At 31.0% G+C, this 14,996-nt stretch overlaps 1 protein-coding gene across 2 annotated transcripts; it reads right to left on the bottom strand.

The window, feature by feature from the left end:
* Positions 1–8,339: 8,339 nt before the first annotated feature.
* Positions 8,340–14,181, bottom strand: LOC140887444 (uncharacterized). Of its 2 annotated transcripts, none has more exons than XM_073294691.1 (10): positions 13,928–14,181; positions 13,715–13,818; positions 12,295–12,436; positions 11,907–12,200; positions 11,672–11,819; positions 10,462–11,427; positions 10,115–10,353; positions 9,968–10,041; positions 9,040–9,148; positions 8,340–8,784 (listed from the first exon to the last, which is right to left on the bottom strand). In XM_073294691.1, exons 2-10 carry the CDS (start codon positions 13,768–13,770, stop codon positions 8,740–8,742), a joined length of 2,073 nt encoding a protein of 690 aa, XP_073150792.1. In that variant the 5' UTR covers positions 13,771–13,818; positions 13,928–14,181; the 3' UTR covers positions 8,340–8,739. The 2 variants fall into 2 exon arrangements, with proteins under 2 accessions (XP_073150792.1, XP_073150793.1); XM_073294692.1 differs by having other exon boundaries at positions 13,715–13,809.
* Positions 14,182–14,996: the final 815 nt, after the last annotated feature.

Genomic DNA, 14,996 nt, shown 5'->3' with positions numbered 1-14,996 from the left:
AACCTAATAATATTTAACTTATTATATTAATAAAGTTATTAATAAAATATATTATTATATTATTTCGGGACGGGTCGGGTCGGGAATCCCGTCGGGATAAGGTTTTATTCCGGATCCCGCTTCCGATATTAATCGGGATGGGAAAGATTCCGAAAGTTCGGGTCGGGAAAATTTCGGGTTGAGATTTTTTCGGAACGGGAATGGGATGAGATTCGGGAAGGGTCGGGATTTCGGAAATTTTTGCAACCCCCAAACTAAAGGAGTTTGTCGCCTCATGGTCCGGTTCAGTGGGAATAATCAATCAATGTGATTTTATTTTTGTTTGTTTGTTTGTTTTTTTTAATTGATCAAACTCAATCTTTTTTTAAAGTTCAATTCGGAACGTTTTTTTAAAAAAATAAAATTGGAAAATTTAAATTTTAATAATATAAAGGGAATTATGAGTTTTTATTAAATTGGAAGAAGGTCATGAATGAGTTTTTAACTAGCTTTATAAGATTTTGTATGGAGCTCAATAATTTTTTGGTTATGAGTCTTATGACTGAAGTTCAGACATTTATGGTGATGAGTTGTGTACTTGTGTCATGTGTGCAGAGTTAATTATCATGAGATGTTATTTAACAGATGAAAAAAAAAATTGAAATATCAAAGTTTGGAATCTTATAAGGAATGTTTAGAATCACTTAAAAATTGATTATTATATTTTGGCTTTAAAAAATTATTATTCTGTGTTTTTTAAATCCAAATTATGTATTAGCTTCTGCTTAATTTAATTGAAATCTAAAAGCTAGTTATATAGTGATTTTGACTGTTCAAAAGTGATTTCAATAAAAAAAAATTTAATGTTAATTATTTATTTATCAAATACTACACAACTTTGATTTTAACCTTTTCACTTGTGTTCTCAAAAACCACACTTTTGATTTTTTTGACTGTTTTATGATCTATAAATTTAATCATTTTTACAAAAACATATTTTTTTTCAAACACTCTCTTATATTGCTTTTATGCTTTAAGAATAAGAATTTGTTGACTAACAGTAACAATTGCATCGGAAAATAAAAACAAAACAAAACAAAACATCTCAAAGTTGAAGTAACGTGGGCTAATCTCGCCCCACAAATTAATGTGATAAATCTTGTTCAGAGTAATTATCATGAGATGTTATTTAACAAACGAAAAAAAACACGCAATTTATCTACAATGTTTGGCAAAAATTAATGATTTATTACCGCTTAAAGAATGTTTGGAATCATTTAAAAATTGTTTATTATATTTTGGCTTTAAGAAATCATTCTTTTGTGTTTTTTAAACTCAAATTATGTGTTAACTTCTGTTTAATTTAATTGAAATCTAAAATCTAGTTATATGATGATTTTGATTCTGCAAAAGTGATTCCAGTAAAAAAAAAATTAATGTTAGTCAATAATCACTTATTTATCAAACACCACACAATTTTGATTTTAAGCTTTTCACTTTTGTTTTCAAACACCACACATTTCTGATTTTTCTTCACTTTTTGATTATTTATAAAGTTAATCACTTCTACAAAAATATAAATTTTTTTTCAAACACTCTCTTATATTGCTTTTATGCTTATAAGAATTTGTTAACTATACAGTAACAGTTGTATCGGCAGAAAAAAAAAAAAATAAATTCTCAAAGTTAAAGTTAATTAAATCAATAATATCTTCAATCAACAATGTCACATGATAGACTAAATGAGCTAACTATGTTAAACATTGTATATTCATAAAGACATTGCTTGATAACTAGATTGTATAGATTGATAAAATATTTTCGCCTCTAAAACAATTAGATTTATTTATATAATTATTTAAATATTTTCTTATTTGTTATTAATGTTATATATTATTTCTAGTGTATTTATGCATTATTTATCATATTTTTTATTTACAAATTGAACTTTAAGATTAATTATCATGAAGTCTTATCGTACACAGGAATGATGCTCGATATTGAGTTCGTGCTTACTGCTCGGATACAACATTTAAGATATGGAAAAATGATCTTTTTTCCATTAACTAATATATTTTTTGTTTAGGTACATTAATTTTACAAAATTTGCATGTGTAGAACCTTTCAACAAGATCGTGCATTTTCAACTCTTTCAAAATAGAGTTGACTTTTTTTCTTGATTGGAACGACTTACGATAGAATGTGTTTTGTGTATCTTGACGAAATGGGTGGAATGATTTTGGTATATTAACATTTAATTTTTGACTAATTTTTGTTCAATTGCTAGCGTGGTAATTTGACGCCTCACATTTTCCATCGTCACATCACTAATTAAACCAAAATAACCGAAAACTATAATTTAATATATCAAAATAAATAAAATAACAAGTCAATGAAAAAAAACATTTTCCTTTGAAATTAAACATTCGGTTATATACTTATATTCTACCACATTTTACTTTTTTTATTTACTTTTTTTCAAAGTTTAGATATCTTTCGAAGCGCATATTATTCTAATTTTTCTTCATTTTTTATGATTTATAAATTTAATCAATTTTACAAAAATATAATTTTTTTTTCAAACACTCTCTTATATTGCTTTTATGCTTATAGTACTACGAATTTGTTGTAGTGTAGTAACAGTTGTATCGATAGAAAAAAAAACTTCTCAAAGTTAAAGTTAAAGTTAAATAAATAATATCTTCAATCAGCAACGTCACGTGATAGACTAAATGAGCTAGTTATGTTAAACGTTGTATATTGATAAATAAATTACTCAATAACTAGATTGTATAGATCGATAAAATATTTTCACCCTAAAACAACTAGATTAATATTTATATAATTATTTTAAATATTGGTTATTTTTTTATTGATGTAATATACTATTCCTAGTGTATTTATGGATTATTTATCACATTTGTTATTACAAAACTGAACTCTAAGGTTAATTTTCATTTAGGAATGGCAACGGGGCGGGTTCGGATCGGGTTTGGGCAAACCCAAGACCCGCCCCGCCAATCCGTGGACCCGCTCCGCCCCGTCCCGTGGATCCGCCAAATTAAATATATTTAAATTTTATTAAATAAAAAATTAAATAAATTAAAAAATTAACAAATCATCATTAAATTTATTTTTTAAATTTATATTAATAATATTTAGGATAAAAAAATATTCCTACAAGTTAAAATATATCATTTTTTTATTTAATTAATAATTAATAACAAAAGAAAAATCATAATAATATATTTTCATATTAAAAATATCATAATATATAAAAATTATTTAAATTCAAAAATATTATAAACTCAAATTAGGGATAAAATATTGATTATGTAATATAAATAATATAATTATATATTATTAATATATATACATATATATTTTATATTTATATTAAAGTATATTTAATATATATATTTTTGGCGGGGCGGGTTCGGCCAAACCCGGGACCCGCCCCAAACCCGCATGTGGACCCGCTTGGCTGGGTCTAAACCCGTCCCGCTGGGTCGGGTTCAATGCGGGGCTGGGTCTATGGTCATCCCTAATCATGAATGTCTTATTGTATACAAGTACGACGTCCGATGTTGATTCCATTCTTAGTACCCTAGTACGACACTTAAAAGATTGAAAAATGATCTTTTTTTCATTAACTTAGCTATCTTTTGATTTTAGTCCATTATCTTTTCAAAATTTATAGATGTGTAGAACCTTAAAACGAGACAGTGTCTTTTCAACTCTCTCAAAATTGTGTATCCTGATGAAATGGGTAAAATGATTTTGATATGCTAACTTTTGATTTTTGACTATTTTTTTTGTCCAATTGCTAACGTGACAATTTAGCACGTCAACATTTTCCATAATTGATTAGACCAAAATAACCGCAAACTAAAATTTTATATACCAAAATAAAAATAATAATAAGTCAATGGGGAAAAAAACATTTTCCTTTAAAAACCAGTGTTCGAAAATGCGGCCTAGGCGGCCGCCTAAGCGCTAGGCAGCCCCTGGTCGCACCGAAAAAGTGATAATTGGCTGCCCTAGGCGTCGGCGGCAGTAGGCGGCGCCTAATCGGGTTGTGCGTCCTAGGCGGCTAGGCATTGGGGAAGGGAAGATGCACGTTTAGGTTTTTTTTTGGGCTTTTAGGTTTTTTTTTTGGCTTTTAAGTTTTTTTTTTTGGGATTTTAATTAAAAGCCCAATAAAAAATGAAAGCCAATGAGGCCTCAAACTAAAGTCCAACAAGCCAAAATCACTTGTTGGCTTGCCCTAACCATCTTCATCTAACGAAGCGGCCAGAGTCAGAGAAAATAGAAAAGGTTTCTGCCCAGACCAAACTTCATCTTCATTTGATGTACTTCTGATTTATGAACAAAGAAAAGAAGCTATATACTTGAAATCATTTTTGAATTTGATGTTTTTTTTGTGTTGGAGTTATATAATGTGATTTTTTTTGTTATACCGCGGAATCCGCCTAGCGGCACCTAGTCCCCGCCTAGGCGCTAGGCGCTGGTCGGGCGCCCGACTAGCGCCTAGCGAATTTTAGAACCTTGTTAAAAACATTCGGTTATATACTAAGACTGTGTTTGATACAAATATTATTAATCTCGGTATAACTTATCTTATCCAATCTCGCATTTTTTTTTTGTGAAGTGAGAACCCGCAACCGCTACCTTCGGTGCGCACTGGGTAAACCCTCGGACTAATGCAATAGCCTGCAAACTACGTTAGTTAGGTAAACCACACTAGGCAAGATCTGTGTGACAGGCTAGTCCAAGAAAGTGTTGGTAGGGAAAATCGAACTCTTGACCTCAGGCCAAGAGTTCACCTACTCCACCAACTTGGACACCCCTTTAAGGACATCTCGCGTTCTTCTTGACATATTATTTATCCATATCTTAATTATTTATTTTACATCAATCAAATCATTAATTATTTATCTTATATCAATCAAATTATTGAATTCAAATTACTATATTACCCCTTATAAATAATATTATTCATTATTTATTTATTATTTTTATGTAAAATTTAATCAATCAAATCAATAAACTATAATTTATCAATCAAATCAAATAATATATTAACTATCATTTCTTATTTATTTTTTTATTACATTACATTACATTACATTACTTAGCTATATATTATCAATCTTATCACTCGAACTAAAATGAACCTTATATTCTACCACATTCTACTTTTTTTTTTTTTTTTTTTTTTTTATTTTTGGATATCTTTCGAGCATCATATTATGTTGATTGAACATCCAGCATCTTTAAAATAAACAAATAAAGTCTCTTTATTATATTTTTCAGAATAGAGTAAAACAATTATAAATTTATTTATTTTTCCTTTTGACATGAGACGAGAGACGAGAAAAAGATGAAAATGTGATTCAATATATCCATATCCATACCATATTAGCAAGTGCTAACTAATTTTAGTATCATCATATATTCTTTTTATTTAATGCTAAATATTTGTTAAATACTAGAAAAATGTACGTGCGTTGCACGTAATAACAATTTTATTTGATTGAGATCGGAGTTATCAAATTTTGAATTTTTAGTTTTATTAAAATCAAGTATTATATTTTTTACGGGTACCAGTTCAAACTTCAGTAACTATGATTCAATATCTAATTAGCTACTGAAGTGATCATATGACTTATTTAACTTTCTTTTTTGTTAAATTTTTGTTTCTGATAGACTTTTTTTTAGTGATATTATATTTTTATTCATTAAGTTTTATTTTTTTAAGCTAACAACTTTAAAGCAATAACATATGTTATATATTTATTGAAAAACGTAAAATATTTATATTGTTACAAATTGTAGGATCAAGATATTTGTGTTTTACTAAAAGCTATAGTTGGTGGTAATCGTGTAACACAAATCTTTTAGATCGTATCGTAGTTCAAACAAATACATATTTCAGTTGTTCAACCCAAGAGGACAATTATTGCACTCAAACAATCACCTTATCAACAATTGTATTTTCAATCAATGTGAATCGAAACTATGGTCTCGAATCTGATATTAATTGTATGACCGAATACGTATCGCTTTACCAAAATTTATAATTGATGGTAACAATAAGACTCAAATATCTTAAATATTACAAAATCTCAAGCATCATGTTTCGATTGCTCTTAGAGACTATTATTGCATCTCAGCTTAAAAAATTTATGTTAAATGATAATTTTACTTATATTAATTTTTAAGAAAAAAACAGTAATTTCTTTCAGAGAATGATTTTTTGATTCATTAACTCGTCCAAATTTGAGTTTTAGTCCATTGAGTTGTCAAATTTGGTTATGGTGCACTCGCATTTACTTTCAATTATTGTTTGTCCAATTTCTGACCTGATATTTGACAATTCAACAATGTTCGATCTCACTTCATAATTTTTACGTCATGTCAATATTTTTTTTAATTATAAGTCAGTATTTTCCAATGGGCCTCTGACCCAATTAGACCTAAAATAATTAGCGTATAAAAAATAAACTTTGTAAACTTAGTGGACCAAATCATAATATTAAATAAGTTAGTGAACAAAAAAAACTATTTTTTCTTTATTTAAAAGCTTTTATTTAGATATGAAAGTTGATCTTCTATTGATAAAGTAAATAAAAATCACGTATTATTTTTTCTCTGGTAAACCATGTTAATCATAAGACAATTGTTGTAGCTTAACTCTACATTAATTTTTTTCAGATAAGTGATTTTTTTATTCATTAACTTATCTAAATTTGAGTTTTAGTCCATTGAGTTGTCAAATTTGGTTTTGGTGCACTAACATTTAATTTTCGACTATTGTTAGTTCAATAAGGGTAAAATTAGAAATTCCTTTATAAAATTTATTTTTTCAAACACTTTCTTAATATATATGTGAAAATACACACAAGCCTAAACAAGTAGAAAGAAATGTGTATATTTTTTTACCTTGGACAAGAAAATATTGATATTGTTGATTACATTTGTAGTCCCTAAAATTTTCATAAATATTAAAAAAAATATTAATTATTAAATAAAAAATGATAATAACTAAAGTGTCACTTTTATATATATATATACATATATATATATATATATAGATATAGACACATAAATAAATTAAGACATATTTCAATTAATATAATAATTCTTTAGTTTAAGAAATGAATTAAATTTAACAATTAATCTATTTTGAATAATAAATCAATGGACACAAAATGAAGATAAATTTCAATTAATAAATCATTGGAAATGACAAAAATAGTTAATTAATAGTATGTAAGATAAATAAGGGCAAATTAGAAAATTCACAATTGGAACTCATATATTTATAAGAGTAATAGATAACTTATCTAAATTTGAGTTTTAGTCCATTGAGTTGTCAAATTTGGTTTTGGTGCACTAACATTTAATTTTCGACTATTGTTAGTTCAATAAGAGTAAAATTAGAAATTCCTTTATAAAATTTATTTTTTCAAACACTTTCTTAATATATATGTGAAAATACACACAAGCCTAAACAAGTGGAAAAAAAATGTGTATATTTTTTTATCTTGGACAAGAAAATATTGATATTGTTGATTACATTTGTAGTCCCTAAAATTTTCATAAATATTAAAAAAAATATTAATTATTAAATGAAAATGATAATAACTAAAATGTCACTTTTATATATATATATATATATATATAGATATAGACACATAAATAAATTAAGACATATTTCAATTAATATAATAATTCTTTAGTTTAAGAAATGAATTAAATTTAACAATTAATCTACTTTGAATAATAAATCAATGGACACAAAATGAAGATAAATTTCAATTAATAAATCATTGGAAATGACAAAAATAGTTAATTAATAGTATGTAAGATAAATAAGGGCAAATTAAAAAATTCACAATTGGAACTCATATATTTATAAGAGTAATAAATTGGACAAGAAAATATTGATATTGTTGATTACATTTGTAGTCCCTAAAATTTTCATAAATATTAAAAAAAAATATTAATTATTAAATGAAAAATGATAAAAACTAAAGTGTCACTTTTATAGATATATAGATATAGATATAGACACATAAATAAATTAAGACATATTTCAATTAATATAATAATTCTTTAGTTTAAGAAATGAATTAAATTTAACAATTAATATACTTTGAATAATAAATCAATGGACACAAAATGAAGATAAATTTCAATTAATAAATCATTGGAAATGACAAAAATAGTTAATTAATAATATGTAAGATAAATAAGGGCAAATTAAAAAATTCACAATTGAAACTCATATATTTATAAGAGTAATAGATAATAGATAATAGATAAGAAAGTAGGCTACTAAATAGAAATGTCTCCAACAGTAATAATCAAATAACACACCCCAAGACATATACATTTACTCAGAATAATTAATAGCATCCATCTATACAAGTACAAGAGTCCTATATAGAAATGTCTCCAACAGTAATATCGCAAATATATATATACACGTGACAATGAACACAATACGAGAGGGATGAAGAGAGAAAGCCTAAAGGTATTATGAAATTTCTATACCCGGTTGCCGCCGCGGCCAAGGATTGAGAAGTTACCTGATGAAATGAAAAAGTTATTGCATTTCTGTAATCTACAACACATTCATCGCCAACCGACTGCAGATCTCTGGGGAGCAGCCTCTCATATATACAGATGATATTATTAGCCGGTGTAAATGTCTGTCTATACCTTTAAAACCTTTGTGTTAGTCAAATTAAACTATTTGGCCTTCATTTTGTGCTGAGTAGCTATCCAACCTCTAGGCTGTAAAAAAGAGAAGCACAGGTGAAAATTAACTTGTCGGATAGAAAAAAGTCTAATAGGTCATTCAAATGTGGATAGGTGTGACAAAAAAATATTTGGAGGAGCATCGTCCATCGGATAAAAATCCAGTAGGGTGGTGCTTGCAAGCCGACATAAAAGTTTTTGGTGGGGGGTGTGCTTTCTCGCAAACCCCTCCAATGATTTTTTCTTTTTTTTTTAAATTTTAAAATGATGGCATTTCACAAAACGACTTACACTCGTTTGAGCTTCGGAAGTCCATTGGTTGGAACCTTTTCCTTCAAACCGTGCTCTTTTGGAAGCGCGTGACAATTTTTGGATGAACTCCATGCTATGATTATAGATGCTGTTATAAAATCCATTTGAGAAAAGTTTAGAATGAGGTTATCAAAGAGAAGAAATAAATCCAGGAATGGAAAAGGTACACAATGTATCCGCATAAAGAGAAATAACAAATAAGCTGTAAGGTATCCTAAAATCTTGAGCTATTTCGACTCAACATAGCTATAAAAATAATGAAACACCAACAAAAAAGAAGTTATTACTCATTATAGTACCACAGATTGATACGTCGTATCACGAACAAACTTTCTCCACGTGACTTTAAGATGATATATGACCTTTATCATGATAACTTCTTCCTTAAGTTGAACAACATTGCACTAAAAAACAGAAGTATAAGACAGATCTATTCGACTGCATCATTTAGGTGTCTAAAGCGGAAAGCTAAGTCAACCTTTCAAGGTGATCTACACCCCACCCACGTATGGCTAGAATGCCTAGTACATGATACTTGTAGGCTCTTTCGTGGAATACTTTCTTTATTTTAACCTTCTCCCCCACATCCCCTATAATCTCAACGGTGTTTTAGCTTTTTCTTTCACCAAGATGAGCCATGAGAACGAACCACTCTCCACATTAGGCATTCATCGCATCACCCCTTGGCACAAAAGTTAGGACGACGACTTAGTATATGTGACCATCATCATTATCAACAGTTGTTGCTGTCCTTGAATGGACTATTATGGGATCTAAAAACCTGTAAGTGTATCCACCTTCCATGACATTCATAATTTTCAGAAAGCCATTAAGGTACTGTCTACAAACTGCGCAACAAACATGTCTATAACTGAAAATTGCTGATAATCCATCACTGAAATCATACCTTAGGCGATGTCTGTTGCATGCAGTGAAGAAGGCCACTAAACCGTTAAGGACACTTCGCAGAGCACGAAAAATCTGTATTGAAAAAATAAGAGTAAGCAAACATACAGGTGACCGTAATTAGCTGGTGAAATTTACAATGAATAACCTGGGAGAAAAGGTCATTCCAGAGAGAACGGAACATTGAAACCTCATACGAGCTAACTGTTGACTCAACACCTCTGCTAAACTGAAAGATGCTGCTCACAAACAGCCATATATCACCAACCATTTCGTACATACATGTACATAACATCATTAAAAGGCTACAGAATCCAAGAACCAGCCGAAATGGAGCATAAAGAATTTCCCCCAAAATCCAGAAGATAGGGTATAGAATAGATGTTGCTGCAATGAATACGATAAAAAAGTAAGATTTCAGGTAATCGAAAACTGCATCCACAAGGAGTATATACGACGTGTTTGTTCAAAAGTCAAGCTGATCAGTTCACTTACCAACAGTCCATAGAGCCACCATGAGATACCATACTGGCAACAGTAGAATCTCTATAACATCGCCTATCATTGTGAAAGAAGACTCAACAACCATCCAAGTTACGGCGAAGGTACTCTCCGCCAGTTCTACAAACATACTCCAGAGAGGAAGGAATACATCCAAGAACTCAAGAAAAGGTCCAGTCATTGGTTCTGTAAAAACAGAAAGAAATGACCGTATAGCTCGCATAACCATGAGAAACCACTTAACGGCCTTTTGAAAATTATGAAAAAATAACATTGTTCCCAAATACTTAATTCTTGAAATCATTTCCCATGTTTCAATCCAATCAAAAAGGGGTCCAAACAAATGAGATGCTGTTGATTTTAGCAGAGGCACATTTTTGTACAAATCATAGAATCCAATTAGGACGGTCACAACTGAAATCAGCACATAAAAAGCTCTGGCCAAAGGGCACATCCACGGGCGATAAAGATGGCAAAATACTGGGTACGACTGAAGAAAGAGTACCCAAGATGGAAGCCCTGATTCAAGTAGAGTAAGTAACCGTAAATCCAACATAATTATCTCCTTAAGCTTGAAAGGGAGATCATGATCATTGAACCGAAGCAAAATCAACACATCCCTGTAAATGGTAGACCCATTAATCTCTTCATGATCACTTTCATCAGATGTCTGGGAAAATATCTCCCCAGTTTCAGCGTCTGCTTCTTCAGAATATATATTGTACCCAGTGTCGAAAAGTATGGACTTCATTACTTTCCTTCGTTTGTAAGGGCCATCAGGAGGAGGGGGTGTATGAAATATGTTCGTGCTATTGTCTGTTGTTTCTGGATAAACACTGAAACTGTTACTTGAACTGCAGGGAGATTCATCCCCAGCACACCTAATATCACCGATACTGTCATCAATATCAGACTTGGTATTCCTTGGAAAACTTTCTCGAGCATCATGGAAAACCTCCCCTGCAACAATCCTGAATTCAGTAAAACCTAAAAAGATACTGTGCAATCCAGAAAAAAAGATATGTGAATTACAAAGCCATAACTGAACAGGAAATCACAATATACAATCTATAATCATACAGAAGCCAACGCAAGATCTTTGCCTGCTTACTGTGATATTGCGCAGGTAGCTCACATGAAGTTTTCTGCATTAAGAATAAAAGTGAACAAGGAAAATGAAAATTCCGCAATAAGAAAAGCTCACCTGATGCAGCATCCAGATAATCATTCAACAGAATCTGTTCACTCATTGTTCCCTGGAACCACAAAGATATGCACCTCGCAGCTTGTGTTACACTGTCAAATTCCCATCTTCTCATCACTTTAGCCTCTATAGCAAGTGATGTGTCGGTCTGAACAAAACATGCCGGAATATTCAAAGTCAAAATCTATACTGCAAGGCAAACACTACACATGTGAATAACTGCAATCACCAGTACCTGTAGCTCATTCAAATAATTTATACCACGTACATCACTCCATGAAATCTCAAATACAATAAAGCCATACAAGGTTCTATGCAACTTGCTGTTCGCTATCAAAGAGTTCCTCAGGTTCTTTACAGGTAACATAGCTCTCTTCTGCGATTGTGTCACGGTATTAACCAATGAGAACCATTTTTTGAAGTTCCGCGACTTTCCTGTGTTCGACACTGAAGTAGGTGACTCTAAAAGTTCCCCGGTCATTTTTCTCTCCTTCCTCCCTCTAGTGTTTGCAAAGGGTGACAATCTCGACTGAACAATATCCAAACAAACTACTTCTCAAAACCTGTATATAAAATAAGTATAATGATATTTTTTTTTCTCAAAACAGAAATGTTTCAGAAACCTTGGTGACCATTAACTGCCACAAATGTGTTGGCTTCGAAGCAAGGTCTTTCAACCAAGGTCGGTTGTCCACCAAAATATACAGTTTTCTGCTTTCAGGGGCCAGAAATAAGCTGAGATGTGAAAGGTAGGACTGCAAATCCCTGAGAAAAAGTTGTAGTTGGCAATCAAACTTAAAATCCAACATAAGAATAATTATCTCTAGGTTGCTTGAAGACGTGAGAATAATTCAGAAGAAAACTAAAGAGGATTTATATGGCCATATATAATTAAACAATTTAATAAACAAAACAATATTCCAGCATGCTGAATTATACAGAACTGAGCACATGCATGGAAAGCAGAGAAAATATACTCAGCATGAAATTCAGAGAGTGCACACGTTATCCCTTGAACTTGGAATTGGATCTAAGATGCCAATCTGTCCCAGGGAAAAAACCAGATGACAGTTATCAGACGTCCATAACGGCATAACCTCCTGGCACTTTTCAGACTTCCATAACCTCCTGATACTTTATTTTTCCTAATTCAAGTTCAGTATCAACTTTAGCATCGAGGGCAGATTGTCTTCAAGAAATGGAAAATCTTACCCCCGATAACATGATTCCAGAAACTGTCTTATAGCATATGAACCCCTGACCCATGTGGCCCCTGTAAAGTGACCCAATTTCCCAAAATTTTTGTTGCTCTTAAACAGATAGATATTAAAGGTTTCATCCAAGCAATTGCTCCGAACACTGACAAAGATCTTAGATTGAGTAGCATAGAAAAAATTGCCTTCTTATCTCTTCTCGTGATTTCACTCATTTACTTGTTAACAATGCAGACGGTTTCATTTAAAAACTATCTCAAAGTAAGTCATATCGGAAAAGGAAAAACTCCAGGTGAGTTTTAAAATTTTCCCATTTCGAAATCATTTGTTGCGATAGATATGACTTTAAAAGGATGAAACCGAACAGGCTCCTTCGCTTGTCTGTTTTGCATGTTTTGCTGACAGTAAGCAAAATCTATAATCCATAAAACTTCATGATTTAATATTTGAGGATCAGTTAAAATCAGAGCAATTGATTGTAGTAAAATGTAATTTCTAAAACCGACTTCAATCTCGATATTTAATTCTCTTTCTTTGCTGAGAGGGGAAGAGAGAATGCTAAATCCTATCTGCAAGCATGTAGAATCCTCAGGACCTCTGCAAATGACTCTTTCAACAAGTATCACCAAACAACAAACAAAGTTAAGCATCAAATCGTTCCACCTACCTCAACTTAAGCATCACGGAAACACAATCTCATAAACAAGGACCGGTGTTCGCACCGACAATACAGATAATTTTGCATGTTTCACCGTCAACGAAGAAGCAAAGACGTTGACAATTGAAGCTTCCAACACCAAAGAAAGCACAAAATAAACGAGAATCCTACCCAATTTGTAGATTCGTCAAGGGAAAGATGCAGCGGCCGTTACCGTCCTTCTCCATCAAAACGACACCTGAATCCCAGCTTCTCTCTCAAATTTCCTGCAGCCACTGTTCCATCAAGTGAATTACATTCCGAACAAAATCAACATTAAGTAAAGATATTCCAACCAAAGAATAAAAAAAAAACAAAAATCACATCAAATGCATGAACGAATACCCGAGGAGACGCGCGAGAATCGAAACTCATCAGCAGAATTCCATGAAAATTGCAGGATGCAACATTCGGAATAACAAAAACCACCGCCAAACTTCATTAAACGGAATCAAAAATTGAAGAAAACGAGAGCACGCTTATCGATCAGAGCGGGCATTAATAATCAGATAAGGGAAAATAAATACAAATACAGGCAAAGGATGGAGTATATATTTGTATGTATATCACCAATCATGGACACGCCCACTGTGTGAGATTGTGTGTGTGGGTTATCGTGATGGTGACGTGTTCGCTTCCACGATTGGGATTGGTATATATATAATATATATAGACTTGACTTTGGGGGCAGCATCAAACATTGGAATTCTTACAAATTAGCACACGGATATGTACCTGTTCTTAATTTTTACTGAAAAAAAATAAAATAGATGTTAAAATGAAATAATAATAATTATTTAGAGATGACAAAATGTATATGTTTATAATTAATTTAAAATATTGATTTAGATCGATTCTACGATGAATTTCATCGTGAATAAAAAGATGAATAAAGTCGTTAAAGAAAATAACAAGAATAAAAGTTTGGCAAGAAACAAGAAAAACGTATGTTTGTCCGAAACATGTTTTTCCGAAACATATACCGACCAACACGGATTATTCTATGAATTTTTTTTTTCATGATGTGGTCAAATATCAATCATTGGATTATTAACATATATGTTAATTTTTATAAAAATTTAGGAGTCCCACGTGATCTAATGATTTTGAAATAAGGAGAGAAACACTCACGGTATAGCATAGACTAACCCAACCAACACATCATCGACATTTTTGTTGGTCTTGAAAACACTCCAATTTTGCCTTCCAAAACCATGAATTTTATTTAGATACGATAAATAAAATAAAGAAATGTATTTTCGGCTGAATAAACTTTTTTGGTCCCCATGATGAAATATCCATTCCTCCGACAAGATTTATATCATAGTCAAACACGGATTATTCTATGCTATATCTGGAGTACTTCTCTTCCTATGATGTGGTCAAATATCAACCATTGGATCATCAAGACATA

This window comes from Henckelia pumila, chromosome 3 (assembly GCF_033568475.1).
Source record: "Henckelia pumila isolate YLH828 chromosome 3, ASM3356847v2, whole genome shotgun sequence".
Classification (NCBI taxonomy): Eukaryota; Viridiplantae; Streptophyta; class Magnoliopsida; order Lamiales; family Gesneriaceae; genus Henckelia; species Henckelia pumila.
This window is presented reverse-complemented; position numbering and strand designations above follow the sequence as displayed.

Excerpts from the sequence above, each read along its gene's own strand:
- LOC140887444 (XM_073294691.1), bottom strand. The coding sequence starts at position 13,770 with ATGGAGAAGGACGGTAACGGCCGCTGCATCTTTCCCTTGACGAATCTA. Across the intron at positions 11,820-11,906 it reads ATTATTTGAATGAGCTACAG|ACCGACACATCACTTGCTAT; the intron begins GTACTGGTGATT and ends TGTTTTGTTCAG. Across the intron at positions 10,354-10,461 it reads GGTGGCTCTATGGACTGTTG|CAACATCTATTCTATACCCT; the intron begins GTAAGTGAACTG and ends TATTCATTGCAG.